The sequence below is a fragment of the Vanellus vanellus genome (genome assembly GCF_965231255.1).
Source record: "Vanellus vanellus genome assembly, chromosome: 12".
In the NCBI taxonomy this organism is placed as follows: domain Eukaryota; kingdom Metazoa; phylum Chordata; class Aves; order Charadriiformes; family Charadriidae; genus Vanellus; species Vanellus vanellus.
This window is the reverse complement of record NC_138917.1, coordinates 151,676-169,316: the sequence shown is the minus strand read 5'-3', so window position 1 is coordinate 169,316 and position 17,641 is coordinate 151,676. Positions and strand designations below refer to the sequence as shown.

The following is a 17,641-nucleotide window of genomic DNA, read 5'->3' as shown; positions in this document are numbered from 1 at the left end:
TGAATTTTTTTTTCCCTGTACTAAATTACTTTCAACATATTTCTATATAGATAAACACACATTCAGATATGAAATATCTAAAGATACTGTAGTACTTCGAGGTTGTTTTACATATAAAATGTTTGGTTTTGATAAATTTAAAATTAAACCAAGAGTTCAAAAGTAGGTAGCACAGAGCATCGCAACTTCTACGGAGTGCTTCCGTATTCACCGCGTTCCTCCTCAGCTAGACATGGGCACGCCAAAGATGCCAACGTTATCTGGTAACTCCTCCTTGACGGAACAGCAGTGGAATGCAACCTGAATTTTGGACTCAAAAAGGAGATCAAAGCAAGGCGCTTGTTCCTCAGAAGAAAAAGAGGCGCTGGCTGTGTATTAGAGAAAGCACTAGTTCCGATCAGGCTCTGAAACACTGTTAAAGCTCTGGAAAAACCCTAATTTGATATAGTCAAGCTAGTTTTCTTCAGAGGCCATCAAAATTCCTTTAGAATGTCCTTAAGAAGAGGCTTCTTGATTTTTTTATGATCTTTTGGATAGAACGACATACTCGGCATTTACATGCTTACGAAGAACCTCTGAACAGCTGTGCTCAATAAACATAATAAAAAAATAAAACCTTTGTCTTACTAAAAATCGTGCACTACTCAGGCAAGACTAGCGCAGAACCTTTAGCGAGCCTGAAGATCTTTTCCACAGCCTTATTTGTCACAGGGGCAAAACCAACTACGCTGTAACCAAGAACTAAGTAAGGGGGAAAATGCAGGTATTTAAAACCCATATATACCATGTGCATCAAGAATTACACAGTCATCTAATCTTTCCTGTTGACTCCCCCAAGACGCAGAGATCTTGCAATCCGGCGGCATAACCCACCATTGACACAGCTGTTAAAAAAAGACTGTTTTCTTGTATTCCATCTGCAGCACGTCTGCAATTACTGAGGAAAAAACTAAAAGGCATTTAAGGCCAATAGTAGTGAGATCACTTCTTACAGCACATTTATTAACGGGAGGATTCAGAGAGGAGCAAGTGCAAGTAAACAGACTGGTCCTCTGATTAAAATTAAGTAACCTGTGAAGTAGCAAGGTTAGAATGGAAAGTTCCCATTCCGAGATACTGCTAAGCTGCACGTTAGAGTGATCCGTACCATTTGCTTAAGTACCGGCCAAAGTAAACGTACGCATTACTGCAAGCAATAAATACCAACCCTTACAAACATTAACCTTTATTATTAGTGACTAATGATAATAAAAGGTGTATTTATACACTGTGCCCTTGTTATTTCCCGAATTAAAGTTGAAAATTACTTTTTACGATTTAATTGGTAAATAGCATTTGAAAAGGTTCAAACTACACTGCTTAGACAGGACCAGCCCAGAGAGTGTTTGCTTCTGCAGCCCCTTGGAATTTGAACTCCCCGATCTCTTCATCTATGTATATATTTGAGATGGAAGGATTCTTTTCCCATGGCTGTAAAATCCCATTTCTTTTGTGCATGAAGAAAATAACAGTAGAATCCTTGAACTCAGTGTTTACTTTTTCCTTAGGTGGCTGAGGAAAAGAAGGATTGGTGGTAAAATTGCAAATCCTTTAGCAAGTTTATAGCATCCCAAGAAGATGAACCCCTAAAACTAAACTAGACAATAAAGAAAGATAATTTCCCATTTTTATAAGGAAGCACAGGCTAGTTAAGGTCAAGTCACTGGCAGAGATTTAAGACACCTTTTCAATAGAAGGGAACTCTCCAAATATGCATTCCAGGTTGAGCGAAGAAACTGGTTGCCGAGGCAAAAGCTCAACACATTTTCAATGTTGCCCTTATGGTATCTGAAGAAACAAAGTAGAGTATAGATCTGATGCAGGAAGAAAAAACGTCTGAAAGCGTAACGGGATGTGTAGAACATACCTAAATCTAAAAATAATTCCTAAGCAAAACTTTACTTCACATGGAATTAAAGATGATATACTCCATTATCTTTTCATCAAAGCTTCCTCCCCCCTCCCCCTTTTTTTCGTTGGTCTGGAAATTACAGGGTAGAGATGACGCAAAATATGTGTCTACTTCATTTTGAGGGTCAAAGTTAACCCCATAATATAATTTCCCCCTTCTTTTTTATTTTCACATTAGCTATTTCAATAGTTTCTGTGGCATTTCAGGAAAAACATAGGAATGATAAGATTATAAACCTTAATTTCAAAATTGTCTGCTATAGAGAACACAGAACTACATTACATAACATTTGATGCCAAACTAGGCGTCCGCAATTGACAGATACAGAAACACTAGTTCATTTAATCCTATATCATAATTACCAGGAAAAGTATTTTAAAGTCCTTGTAAAAGATGCAGAAAAAGGAATAAGTTGTTGATATCTGGCTTTTTATATGCTTGCAGTAAGACTACAGTTTAAACACTATTTTCTTTCCCTGTAGGAAAAATACGGAACTTTTGTCCAACCATTGTTCAGATGGTAATTTTTGAACAAAAAGTTCATTAAGATGGAAGAGCTTCTCTTGAAGCTCGACTGATATTTCTGTGAGAATTAAACAAGAAAAACAATAAGAGAGGAAGAAAGCAGTGAGTAAAAAGATACAGTTTTGGTTTTGTTTTCAGTACTGACATAACTTAGCAATCTCAGTCTTGGAGAAAGACTTTCACAGCACAGAGTCTGGCTCAACCATCACAAAACATGGCAAATATAAACCAGTGTAAGTCTGTTTCAGATTTTCTTAGAGTCCAGTTTTAGTCACAGATTTACACCAACGTTCCGAAAGACAGGAATTCTTGTTGATCAAGCCCGCATGCTTAAACAGAAGGTTAAAAAAAATAAAAAAAAAGAAAGAAAAAAAGAAAACCAGCTGTCAAATCATGCCAGGATACAGTTTTGTTGATCCTTAGGTCCAGCAATTTGGTCTTATTTCGAGTCCTGTACTCCTATCGTTCATGAGGCATTATCCCAACAAGATAACAAATCTTAACATCAGTGGCTAACACCAGTCCATCTTTTAGCTTTGAACAGTAGATGTTTACCAGTAAAAGTCAGCTGAAGTTAGATCAGGTTGATCAGGACTTACTAGTTTGGATGTCTGACAGCAAAGGAGCTGTAGAACTGCATTGCCCAAAACAGTGAAGTAAAACACGATGAAGAGTGGGGTTTTTTTTGCAAGTATATTGGGGATGACTAGCCAGAATGAAAGAAGCTACCTTACTTCAGCCTTCAGGATAGCGATACTTTCTTCCTGGTCGTACAACTGCATAGAAATAGAGAATGGCATTTTTCACTAAAGCAAGATTTTTAAACATTTACAAAACCGAAAAATTAATTGGAACCGCAAGCAAAGGGAACACAAGCTGCCCACTCAGCTGCCTTCAGGTTAATGAAAAACAAAGCAAAGATTTCTGCTCACACTTCTCTACATTCTAAAGATAAAAACATTAACTGTTTTTATAGGATGCAGCTAACATCTGGGCAGATATTTTTAATGCATCCGTAATTCGACAATTACTTCAAGGTTATCTTTCCAAAGTATTTCTAATTTAGAAATTGCTTGAAATAAAATCATCGAAATCGACTCTTCAAATTACGGTTCACTCTCACTATGTAATATACTACTTAGGTACTGGACAAACATTCTCACGAATGGAACAAAGACTTTTTTTCTTTTTTTAAAGATAAACTAATTGGACTATTGGTTTACCTGTAGTTCCTATCTCAAAGCTTCTTGGCTGAGAATGGGTTTAATGATTACCTTTTATAACCTCTGTACTTAAGCTGCTGCTGCTTCTGCGTATTCTGGTTTCAGACATGGCCATGTCTTGCCGTCTAACTGGCTGGCAAATCTAACAGGAGAAATAAAGAAATACACTATACAAAGATTCCTGGAGCCTGATTAACACCAAACAAATAAACACAAATAAGGTAAGTGTAAGTACGAATTGCTAAAAGGCAACGATTATAACATTCTAAATACAAGGCTTTAAAGAGAGAAGTTGGGCACAAAGCCGTAATAAAATTCAGTGACCCAAGCCCTGCATTCCTTACGTGGGCAATTTTCTATTGTAGGTTTAATCTTAAAAGTGGGATTTGTGATTTCTTTAAAAAAAAAAAATCTTTAATTCAAAACATAAATTGGATCTCTTTATAGCCCAAATGTTTCTGGTATTGAGATCAGCATCCCGTCAAGTTAAAATGCTACAATTTTTGTAGCCAAGGGTGACTGGATACTAGCTAAGTCGCCTAAACAGGAAACGTTCCCAAACTACTGTCTGTTTAACTGCCAAATGATCTTCAGCATTCAGATTCTCGTAATTACAGCTGGAGGGTCTGAGGAGAGAAGAGACTTTTGACTGAATCAACTTTTAAGAATCGGGACCTAACCTGGTAATTTCCTCCACTATCTCATGTTGTCTCTTATTCCAATACTATGGGAAGCAAGCAAAGTCCTCAGAAACAAAAACCCCAAGTCTAAGTTTACATGTGAAAACAAACTGATTACGTTCTAATTCTACACAGAACAAAACGCTCAGCAGAAGACATTCACCCTGACTCAACGCGGAGAAGACCGGCAAAGAGCTGCTAATAGACAATTACAGGAGGTAACACTCGGTTTAGCCGATACTTGCATCTCCGCGGAGTTGAGACAAAGCCTGATGTAACGACGATCAGGAAGAAGGCCCCCTAGATAAGAAAACAAGAGTAGCTTTCGGGAGGATTAATCTGTCTGGACCTCTGCAGGAGTTCGGAGGCGGGACCCGCTCTGAACCCCAGGCCGGCCGCGCAGGAGAGCCTCTGCCGAGCGGCCCCGCTCTGCGGCGGGTCGGGGGACACCGCAGCGGGTCCCAGGGAGGAGCCCAGGACGCTTAACCCCCTCCCGAGCGAACCGCCAAGCAGCTCCTCAGCCGGGAGTCCTCCGCCGGTACGCGCCGCGTGCGATCGCGTTTTCTGGCAATATTTAACCACGCTATTTTGGACCCATATGTTCCGCAACACGAGCAAACCCGAACGTGCTCGACTGATGCTTTGTTTAATTTCCTTAGAGATTCCAACCGGTACGCCAAATGGGCGAAGGGAGCCTGAGGAAAAGAAAAGGCGAGGACAAAGGAGGCGAGGATGGACGATCCGCTGGGAGCCAGGAACCCCAAACGCTGAACCTACAACAGCAGGCAACCCTCCCCCGGGCGGGGCGGCGGGGGGAGCGGGGGGACAGCGGGGGGGGCGGCGGGGGGACCGGGGGGGCGGGGGGGGGAGCGGGGGGGGGGAGCGGGGTCCCGGCCGCCCCGGGCCGCGCCTGGGGCACGCTTTAGGAGACTGCGCCCGTATCAACGCCATTCAAAAATAAGAATACATATTTTTAGATATTTGAATTACTCTTACCTCTGGTAACTTCTTAGTTAACGAAGCGAAACACTTTATAACCGTTACTGCTTTCCGCGTAGCCACAGAAACAGAAAGACAAGTGAAAACCGGTCTCCTCCGGAACATCGCGGGGGCTTTAGGAAACAGATACGCCACCTGCTCTTAAGGAGGGAGTGGAATTCCCCTGTAAAATCCAGTAACCTGGGAAAGGACTCTGCGCGGTTGTAGCCTGGCGCCGAGGCGCGGATGTTCTTAGCCCAGCCGCAACTATCAGGCGCGTTTAGGCAGCCCGCGCCGCTCTCCGTTCCGCAGGAGACTCCGCGAGTTGGAGTAGTTTCGTGCAACGCACAGGTCGCCACAAAGTCAGGAGAACGTGATCGTTTCACCGCCTGGCAGCACAAAGAGAATTTCTGTGCACAAACACCTGAGGCAAGGACAAGAAAACAACTGCTGAAAGAACAACAAAAAAAATACAGACCCCGTTTAAGAGAGCAAGTTTTTGAAATTCAGATTTCCTCAAGTGCTAACAAAGAATTTCAGAGTTTAATCAAAGAGTGGAAAGAGGATGTTCACCTGTACAGGGTTAGACTGGAGACCCACATACTCCGAAGGGCAGTTTAGTAACACGCAGACAGGCAGTGTCAAAGTACCTGTGCTTTTGGAAACAGCGGGGGTATGCCACAGGGCGTGTTTGCATCTTGCAAAGGAAAGAGAAACTTCAACGTAGTTTACTAAGTTACTTAGTAGAAGCTGTACGTTGAAGCCTGGCAAAAGAGTCAGTAACGACAGTTACGATAATCGTATTATACCGGGAAAAAATTACTGAAGTATTAGAAATTCCTTTCCCAAAATGTCTCCTCTTATTTCCAGGTGGGACTCATCAGCGGAATCTGTATGATTGTTGGTACAATTATCGGCTCCGGTATCTTTGTTTCTCCAAAATCGGTACTTGGCAATGTTGGAGCTGTGGGTCCTTGTTTAACCATCTGGGCAGCCTGTGGAATTCTTGCAACATTAGGTAAACGAGTCAAAGAATTTGAATCTTTGCTAAAATCTTATTTACTGTTTCTGCATGCTACTCCCTCTTCACAAATTAGCTAACTGCACCTAGAACAAACCAATCATGCCCCGATGAGCGCAGCAGCACTCAGGCAAAAATTTTAAGTGTGCTGTTTATAAAAGATAAATTAGGTTCTTAAAATTGTAAAGGACATTTTCAGTTAATTCTAAAACCATCTTTTAGTTTTGCTTACTTCATCCACTAACTTTAATAGAGAGAATACCTTCCTACTTAAAACACAGGCAAAACATGAAATGTACTGGCAGTGAGCTAGGTACTTCTGCTATTTTTGTATTGTGTAAATATAATTGTATCATCTGAACATTTAGCACTAAGCACCTCAAAATATTTCAAGAGGCAAAACAGAGAGGAGTTTTTTTAGGCATTATGTCAGGTACACCGCATACACAAAAACCCCTTTACGCAAGATGCCAGCTACAGCAATAAACCTACAAGTATCACTGTACTTTAAAGCTGAGCTTAGTAAACATTTTACTTCAAAACTGTTCAATTTTATTTTTTTTTTTTTTCAATTTTCCAAAAGGTAGGTCAGCCAGCGCAGCTGTCACTTTAATGGTTTTTATAGTGTTGGTTTCTTAACAGATATCTAATAGGAAGTTAGGATGTTTGTACTTTTATTTGCTCAACTCCGAAACACCAATAGTAGTAAATTCTGGATAGTTTATTTTTTTTCCTAGTTGCTCGTAAGTAATTAAAATTTTATTTTGCAAACACAGTAAAATGCACAGAAACATGAAACAGTAATGATACATTATATATACCCATTTCCTTAACTTTTCTACCTATGAAGAGTGATAATCTCTTCTAGCTAGTTACGAACTGAAGAACCAGTAAGTGCTTTTCTTGTTATGCAGGTGCACTTTGTTTTGCTGAGCTTGGTACAATGATCACAAAATCCGGGGGAGAATATCCTTACCTGATGGAGGCATTTGGCCCAATTCCCGCATTTCTGTTTTCCTGGACAAGCTTACTCGTCACCAAGCCCAGTTCATTCGCAATCATTTGTCTCAGCTTTGCGGAATACGCATCGGCTCCTTTTTATCCAGGCTGTGATCCACCCCAAGTTGTCATCAAGTGTCTCGCAGCAGCTGCCATCGGTAAGACTTACACTTTTGAGGCAAGAGACGAGATCCGTAGTTGCACAGCGATTTCCGTTCAGCCCCATCCGAGGGCGCGTTTCGGCACAGGGAGCCGGCAGTAGGTGAGGCTGCGTGAAGGCACCAGAAGTGGCCCTACACTGAAAGCAACAGCAAACTTTGAAACGCCGCGCAGCAAGTCCTTCCCACAGCAACCAATTCAACATCAAAAAGGGATAGGTTTACAAATGGTTCGTTCCTAGTCCAAGTTTCTTTTGTTCTTTACTGTAAAGACAGGTACAGCTGTGTAATGAATGCTTATCTCTGGCAGAAGAGGAGGAAAAATTGAGTGTGGAGATATTATGTCTGTATTTATCAGAATGCCACACAACTTCAATATGGTTGTTTTTTTTTTTTTTTGTTAAAGGTACTATCAAAATCTCAATTCAGAAAACTGTTTTTCCTCATTATTTTAAAAAGTTATCCAAACATAGTACGTTAAAAACCTATAGGAATACAGACAAACAGCGGGAGTAAAAAGCAGTACAGTAAATTAAGGGGGAAAAGAGGTTTTAAGAGACAACTTTTCTTTCAATTCTGACAAATTTAATGGAGAAATATGAATTTCTTTCTTTTAGTGGTAATTACAACAGTGAATTCACTGAGCGTGAAGCTGGGAAGCTATCTCCAGAATTTCCTCACAGCTGCTAAAATGATAATTGTCACAATCATTATTGTAAGTGGCATTGTTCTCCTTGCACAAGGTAATTAAATATGCTTTACTCACGAGAATTATTTTAGCTCCTGCTATGACCATTTAAAAATTTCCCACTGGCAGAAGTGGCAGCGCAATGAGGCTTAATTCAGTTTTTGGTTCCAGATCCCTTGGGAACAACGGGGGCGGGGTGGGAAATACAACACTACAGATCAATTCATAAAAATTGCTATTAATCGATTTTAACAGAGATGTTTCAAAACACGAAACAGATGTTGGAATGTTTCTTCACCTGGTGGGGATGAACGGAGTTAATTTCAACACTGACCAGTCATCTACACCTTATTTGCAGGAAAAACTGAAAACTTTGAAGATTCTTTCAAGGACAGTAAAATTTCTGTTAGCTCTATCGGCCTGGCATTTTATAATGGACTCTGGGCGTACGATGGATGGTAAGGTATCTTCACTAGCCTTAACGGGCACAGTTTAACCGCCTTTAACTGGCTTACTCTCTCCCTCTAGACTCACAGATGTGGGCAGAAAAAGTTAACATCTGACTTGTTATTAAGAATCTCTTAATGAATTCTGGAAAAAGAACACCAGTTTGGTTAATGAAAAAACAAAAAACCCAAACCCACCCAAACCAAACACCCCCAACCACCCGCTCCCCCAACCCCAAATCCTCAGGTTACTGCTTATTAGGGAAAGACGCTGTATTAGATCCTGAAAGGGCTACTGCTTTGCTACTGAAGGTTCTGAGATACTGGGGTAATAAGGGGAATATAACACAGTTTTAACTTTGTTGTGTTACACAGAATAGCCTTCCCAGAGCCCCTACAGACTACCCCATCAAATTCCACTTCTTGTGAAATATGTAGCAGTGTTTGATTAGTACAGGAGGACATAAAAGCCCCCACATTGTCAGAATTCGGAAAGTTCAACTTCCAATTTTTTTCTTATTCAGTTTCCTTTGGAATTAATGTAAAAACATTGACCTTTTCTTCCCAGAGCAGCTTTCATTGTTAAATCTCTACATCTGTTTACCCATTACAGTCTACCATGTTAGATTCAAGAAAACACCCACATTTGAAAATAATCACAAATACGGATGGATTTAGGTTTACATTTATGTTCTACATACAGCATTTATATTTAACACTGGAAGAGTGCTTTCCAGAATTATATCTGCAAGGCTAAACTTATTTACTGGCAGGAATCTTTAACTTAATCTCTGCCACAGTCCAGAAAATAGTTTACACATTTCACTTTCTGAAACTAAAAGGCATGTCAACTGGCCTAGGGCTCTGCTGGCACAAATCTAAGATCAAGGTCTGGTCCATTAACGCTATTCTTAAATGTTCAAACTGTAAAGGTTTGCATATAGATCCATGTTCTGGAAGGAATTAAGAGCATAAGTCTTAACTTACAACGATGAAAGTCCCACTTAGGTGCTTAAAACTGAATTCATATTTAAATGGAATACCCTTTCAGGTACTATTTCCAATCCTGAGCGTCTCAACTCAGGCATTTAAGTCTGTGAATTCAGACAGTCACCTAGATTTTTTTAAGGGGGCAGGGAAGCTGGCGTCCAAATAATTATTTCAATGCGTAAATACCAGGAACCAACCTTTGAAAATGAGCCTGTTGAACAGTAAACACCAACTCCTCCTCACATTTTCAGGAGTGGATGAGTAAAAAAAAGTATCTTGTTTCAATTTGCTCTATGTGCTCTAGCAAAAACGAGTATTTGGAAACCATAATTCTGATAGGTGTAACCTTTAAAAAGTTTTTCATGCCAGTTTTCTACACAATACGACTTAAAGAACAATTGTGAAACATTAGCAGACTCGCTTCAGTCCCTGCAATGGGTACGCTTATGCTTTTATTTGAAAAGACTCTGCTATTGCAAACCTTGAAGTTCAAAGGCAATCTTCTAAGTTTGAGAAAAATACCTGCCAAATTTTTATTATTCTTGGATATATTAGGAACTAAGACAACGTGATTTCCAAATCTCAGAGATACTTCTAAAACTGCGAGGGGGAAAAAGATGGTGAATCAAGGGTTGACATTTGGATGAGAAGTTCACGTAGTTTTTTTGTCCTGCAGTTTTACCACTTAAAAAGATTGGTTGTACCATAATGTTAGTATTTCAACACCTGACTGCTAATAACATTGTATGAATGTTTTTCCTTCCAGGAATCAACTCAATTACATCACAGAAGAACTTAAAAATCCTTACAGGTAAAACTGAAATCAAACACAGTATTTTTGTACAAGCAGGCATGTATTTTTGTTTGATTTTAAAAGCAATAGTTATTATAGGTTTGAGCACTAACAGACAGACCTAATTAGCATCAATTACAGGCTTGCATAGAGTTGTGGTTTTCCTTTATTAAAATCCCAATTCCCATGGCTCTACAATAAAGAAATGTAAATACAGCATAGGGGGAAAAGTAAGAGTCCACAGTTTACTATGACAACTCTACCAATGATGCAGCAATGCTGATGGAGTCTTACTTTTGCATTCTTTAGAAATCTACCGCTATCTATAATTATTGGAATCCCCTTGGTTACAGTTTGTTACGTTCTGATAAACATTTCATATTTCACCGTAATGACTTCAACAGAACTCCTGCAGTCCCAGGCAGTTGCTGTGGTAAGCCACTTTATTTTGTAATAGAGCATCTGAAGAAGGCTGTGTGCATTAAACTCTCTTCAGCGGTAACATGAGCAAAAAGGAACCTGTAATTTTTCTTAAAATACAATTTATTTCTGAGCTGTGTCACCTTCTTCCGCACTATCTACTGTCATTTCTTAATCTAAAATTTATTTCAGTAATGTTAACTTAAACTGTAGTTCTGTCATATCCCAAGGGGGGGGAAAAGGGCAAAAGTAATGCAGTCACAGAATCACAGAATCATCAGAGTTGGAAGGGACCTCTAGAGATCATCTAGTCCAACTCCCCTGTTAAGGCAGGATTGCCCGGAGCACATTACTCAGGACTGCATCCAGTCTTCAGCTAACATGTTGTAAACACTGCAGCTCAGAGGTTGACTGTTTTCCGTAAGCATCCAAAAGGATGGCAGGAAAAATAACATCTGACTGCTGCTTTGCCCTTTTCCATGCTTCGAGTATTTCTGAGGAATAAGTACATGCAAAATGACAGTAGATCAAAGTTTGTCATTCTGGAGATAACAGCAAGTAGGTCCATAATTCACTTCCTCCGTATTTTTTCTTAGCAAAGCTAAGGAAATATCCTTTTTACATTACTGCAAGACATAGTATTACAGACAATATTAAAGACTGTATAAATTTCTAAAAATCTTAATAAACCCATCTGTCCCTTCAGTTCCACTTGGGGAATTTTCCGTGAGACACTGGTCTCCGAAACAGCTGTCGAGAGGTCATGCAGCAATTTTTCATAATGTTAGTTTCTGGAAAAAAAAACAGTATGTAACATGCATGCAAAATCCAGCATAGCATACTGAAGTAGTACACTACTGTAGAAATACTTAAAAAGGTAAAAAAAAAAAAAAAAAAATCTTTTAAAGTGTAGAACTTTGGTACATTTCAGCATCTTGTTCACGCCAGGAGATACAGCAATGTATATGAAGTGATACCTTGTTTAAGAACTAGCCCTCTTCAATGGGCCACTAAACTTACAATCCATCAGCTAGCACCAAACTCAGACTAAACTAACAACGAAACCTCAGAACTGCCACCGAGCAGTGCAAAGGCAGCAGAGCAAACAGCGAAAGGAGCGTGCTGTATAAAGAGGTCTATGCATCTGTAAGTAGACTTATGCTAAGGACTGATGAGTGTCCTACTGCTGGGCACAGAGACACCACCGACATTACACTTGGGCAGAACCAGAACGCTTCATGCTTGACTTACTAAAACAGTTAACCACCCCCCAACTAAAAACTCGAAACTTACCTGTCAAGGAAGTTTTAATTCTAATTCATTTACAGTAGGTCAACATACCTACATCAGATCTAATCCATCCTGCAGCAACAGCCAACAAACCCCGGCACAGGTGAAAACAGAGTAGTGAAAGCCCTTAGCAGGTTCGTTCTTTACTTGCTCACCCCTAAGCCTAGGTACTCGTGCTGTCCCTACCAGTGTTACTCCTCCTACCTAGGCTGAAACCAGCTTGTGCGTGCCGGGCTCTGCTCAATGCTAGCATTCTTTTTGTTTTGCAGACACATCCCCAAACCAGGTGTCTTAAACAGAATTTAATTTCTGTATGATTTCTACATCTGTCTCCCAGTGTCTCCTATAGATGCTGCAGCTCAAACACGATGACAACAATACTCCACTCTATAAAGTGGTTCATGAATTAATCCAGATCTTCATTTGGCAAAGCATTCTTTAATAACTACACAAAATATGTTTTCATTGGTAACATACCTTAGATACCCATTTACTGTACTTTTAAAGAGGCTCCAACATTACTGAATGGTAGTTAAAATGACAAAAACGGTTCATTTTAATCTCATATCCCAGACATTCGGAGACAGAGTCCTTTATCCAGCCTCTTGGATAGTTCCTCTCTTCGTGGCTTTCTCTACAATTGGATCTGCTAATGGGACCTGTTTTACTGCAGGCAGGTAAGCCCCCATTCTAAATATCTAAAAATGAAAATTTTTAAAGGATGGAAAAATTTATATATACATTTATACATCTACACACATATAGATATACAGATCTTCTGATCCAAATGTGCAAAAAGTAATTAAAAAAGTACTTGCAAATATAGCTATACTGTTTAATTTTCAAAAAGAAGCAGTGGCCATGCAGGCTTGAAAAGTGAGAAAATAAGGTCTCTTATTCTTAATTCAAAGCAGGTATAGAACAGAAGGGTTTTTCCACCTTTCATCGAGTTTAAAGCTAAAGTTAAAAAATTACCAGTAAGAACACGACTACACCAGTAACGATAAAGATAAGAGAAGCTATTCTTTTCTATCACAGAATCACAGAATAGTCAGGCTTGGAAGGGACCTCTGGAGATCATCTAGTCCAACCCCCCTGCCAGAGCATGGTCACCTACAGCAGGTTGCACAGGACAGCGTCCAGGCGAGTTTTGAATGTCTCCAGAGTGGGAGACTCCATAACCTCTCTGGGCAGCCTGTTCCAGTGCTCCACTACCCTCAAAGTGAAAAAGTTCCTCCTCATGTTAAGATGGAACTTCCTATGTTCAAGCTTGTGCCCATCACTTGTTCAATGCTTCCATTTACTATTTAAAAATATTTTAAATTTCAAATACATCTGAATACGATAAGGCTGTGAAGACCAATATTTTGACAGAAGGTTGTGAACGTAGCTTTTTGGTATGAAGCAAATTAAAAACGAAATTTAATAAAAAAAGAACACAATAGCTAGTATTCTTTTCCAAAATATTTTTAAATTAAATGTGCAAACTAATGATTCTGAAATTAGTTTCAAGTTCACTACTTTAATGCTGGTTCAGAATTAGTTTCAAGTTCATAGCTTTAATACTGGTTATTTATTTCGCTTATTTCAGGCTACTATAATATTCCTTAAATACCACTGCATATCAAAGGAAATACGGCTGAAACTATAGTCAGGTGTAGCCATACAATAAAACAAACCTGAAAATGAATGGTACTTTTTTTTTTTTTTTTAAAGTAATGCCACTTACAGTCTAGGTGCCACACTAACTAGATTGCCTTGTTTTTGTTTCCTCAGACTTGTTTATGTTGCAGGTCGTGAAGGGCACATGCTAAAGGTGCTGTCTTACATTAGTGTTAAGCGCTTAACACCAGCACCTGCTATCATATTTTACGTAAGTATATATTCTAAGCACAGAAAAGTTACCAACAAAAATTCTCCAGTAACACATGCTTTCACCATTTCTTACCAGCCATCCTGACACACATCTTTGACTATATAGGTAAGAAAATTGCTAAATACGTATCAGGAAAAAAAGAATATATAAAAATCCCCAACATCGAGTTGAACACTTTCATTCCAGAACTGGATTTAAAAATCAAAATGTTTTTAAGAATCAACATCATGAAAACAAATTAAAAAATTAAATGAATGTATTAGGCAAATCTTTTATTTCACAGGATCCCTGAAAGCAAGCAATTACTTCCCTATTTCCTCCCTGTAAGAATGTACTTACATCTCACACAAAAGAAATTCTATGCGGTAAATACAATTTAAAATAAATCTAGAATATCCTGTTATTTTTATGTATTTTACCCATTTATTTTATCTTCAAGGTAAACCAAGATAAATTCAAAATTCAATTGCTCTGTTGACTCCCAGTAACTTTAATAACCTAAAAATATACTCAGTATCTTCACTTCCTCCAAGATACACAGTCAACAACAAAGCAGATTAACACATACAAATTAAGTCTTTTGACTTAAAATGGAATTAGGATTGCACACAAAAGGAAACACCTGATGGCAGGATGTGGACGCCATCTTTAAAGGAGCTGCAATACACTTACACCCAAATGTTTAAGCAAAAGCATTCACAGATCACACTCTGGAACACATAAGCCCATACTGACGCACATAAGTAAAATTTAGCCTTTTTTTGTAATAGGCTACACTAATTTTTATTTTCATTTTTAGGGGGCCATTGCTATTATTTATATTATCCCTGGTGACATCAACACACTCATAAATTATTTTAGTTTCGCAGTCTGGATATTTTATGGTTTAACTGTACTTGCACTCATTGTTATGAGGTTTACAAGAAAGGAACTGAAGAGACCAATCAAGGTAAGTTCAGCATTCGGTACGGCTTTACCTCCACTCCCATAAATACTGAAACACCAACTCATCCTAAATATTTGGCTATTTGAACAACATCCTCAGGCAGACAACTCCTTGTTTGGTTGGTTTCCTTCCCCTTACCTGAAACCTAGCCATTTATTTATAGTTCTTCTCTTTGTCCCAGTTTGGCACTAGGACAAAGCTCAGAAGGACTGGGGAAAGATTATACAGCATTTATTTTTACTTGCACAGACCATGGGCACAAGCCAGATTTTCAGGGACGGGAAACTAGTCAGCAGACTACCACTGAAAGAGTACCCAAAATAAGGCCCGAGGTCATTGCTCTGGAGTCAGGTCCCAGACGCATTAAAATGCAAGTTTTTATATTGCAAATTGCAGTGTAGACTAAAAGATCTTGGTCAATGATTCAGCAGAAGAGTTTTCCCTATCCATATTCTTGCTACTCTTTTAAAATTTCTGGTATTAGATGGGGCAATTGAAAGGGAAAATTGCATAAGGCAGTGAAAATTTTCTTCTCTTGTATATCCAACTTCCGCAAGAACAGCCAAAGAATAAACAAGCAATTTTGTGCTTTGTATCTTGCAGGTACCCATCATCATTCCAGTCATAGTGACATTAGTTTCCGTTCTACTGGTATTGGCACCAATCATCAGTGCACCTGAACTGGCCTATTTGTACTGTGTTTTATTTATACTTAGTGGACTTATAGTTTACGTACTTTTTGTCCATTTTAAATTCAACTGGCCCCAAAAAATATCAAGTAAGTATACCTCAGCCAGCTCCAAATTCAACATAACATTGCTAAGCTTTAGATTAATTACCATAATGAAGCTCATTATATGGTCCATCACATCTAAATCACAGGCGGGGTGTGGAGGTAGGCAATTTTCCAGACGTACAGTGAGGGGCATACAGTAAGCTTTACTAATGATTGTATTTTACTCCTTCCTGTGAAAAAAGTGATGCCTGACGTCAGGAAAAATGAGAATTCATAATAAAAGCAATGCATCACTGTAGTAGGACAAAGACACTGACTTAAAATGAACAGAACTGTTTTATCTGTAAAATCAGTTTTTCAATTGTCCATATTTCAGAACATTGCTTTAGCCATTAACTAAAAATTAGCAGACGTATTCTTATGCCACAAAATACTGTGCTTTTAGGTCAGGTTATCAATTTCACTATACTTACTAAAGAAAATGTTAACAGCATTGAGACCAAAAATAACCACAGTGTTGCTGACTAAATTGAAAGCTGCCAGAACCCAGTGTGACCATTTATAAAGTGATTTTGCATAGGCTAAAGAGAAACTCTTTGCAATTGCCTCAGGGAAAACAGGATACACAGATTTTCTAAAAGAATTAGTAGTTCGGCAGACATTAAAACAAGCCATCGCCTCTCTCCAATCTCCCAGGATTATTAAATATTATGCAGTGAAGCAATTAGAACAATTGTACTCTACTAAGACCAAGTTCAGAATCCCCAGAATGCTGTAGCTTGGATCTTAAGATCGTTTTTAGACACCCCCCCCCCCCCCCCCATTTTTTAAGTTTGAGAGATATATATATATATATAAGAGACAGACAACTACTCCCAAGGATAATTTTCGCTTTTAGAAAGCATAAGTCTGAATAGAAATTTTGTTCTCTCATAAAGTGTCTAACAATATTTTTTTTCCTCAGAGCCCATCACTATGCACCTTCAGATGCTTTTGGAAGTTGTTCCAGCAGAGGATGTTACTGAATAAAATATTTTGTATGTGCCTGGTTGTTTTTAAGTGCTATACTGGTTGAACAAGATTCAATTTAGTTTGGCACACATTTATACTTTCTAAATTCTTATGTTCATACTGCTGTATTATTTTTGCAACACTTCAGTACTTGAAAAATGTTAAATATATAAGAATAAAAGATTTCTGAGCAAGATTACTGTGTCCAGCAGAGCTGCTTTCATTGGTTGCTAATATGTTACAGTATCTTGGTTTTGGCATTAAAATTATTCAAAATAAACAAGAGCAACTTTTAAATTATGAAGATGGCAAAACTTACCAGAAACACTGTCAAGATGCTTTTGATCACACTGCCGAAAGAATGAAGTAGCTATTATTTACAGCATCACATCCAACAGGCCACGCAGAAAGGACAGAAATAACGTAAAACTAGACTACCTCCATTCTCAGTTTCTCAGACCAAACACTAGTTACCAAAACATTAAAGACTGAGGAAGTGAGAATCAAGTTAAAATGTGAAGCACAGTTAACAGGAAGAGGCCAATTTAAAAAAAATAAATAATTAAAACAAGATAATCAATTACAGCTTAATTGCCCGGGTATCTGTTTTCTCCAACACCACCCAAGTTACAAAACAGTGAGTGCATGCCACAGAAATTATCCTCAGCATAAATGTGACTTTGCAGAGGTAACTTCATCATCCCAGAAACACTCCATTTGGTAGCTGATGAAAACAAAATACAAAAAATACATACTACATTAAGATGTAGATGTAAGCAGCTTTTACTTTCCCTGTCCAAGAAACTTATGGATTCTGGGTAACTTTCTTTATGATTATATTCCCTCAGTGCAAATGTATAAAGAAATGAATTCTATCAAGTCACTTGTCAGCATTTTGAAGTGATCAATT

At 38.7% G+C, this 17,641-nt stretch overlaps 1 protein-coding gene across 1 annotated transcript; it reads left to right on the top strand.

Moving 5' to 3' along the window:
• Window positions 1–5,059: 5,059 nt before the first annotated feature.
• On the top strand, window positions 5,060–16,749 carry SLC7A9 (solute carrier family 7 member 9; the record flags this gene model as incomplete). Its single annotated transcript, XM_082489287.1, has 12 exons — window positions 5,060–5,164; window positions 6,228–6,375; window positions 7,293–7,535; window positions 8,153–8,278; window positions 8,582–8,681; window positions 10,426–10,470; window positions 10,762–10,885; window positions 12,736–12,839; window positions 13,939–14,035; window positions 14,838–14,987; window positions 15,588–15,762; window positions 16,685–16,749. The coding sequence occupies 12 exons, from the start codon at window positions 5,060–5,062 to the stop codon at window positions 16,747–16,749; spliced, it is 1,482 nt and encodes a 493-aa protein (XP_082345413.1).
• Between the last annotated feature and the right edge of the window lie 892 nt (window positions 16,750–17,641).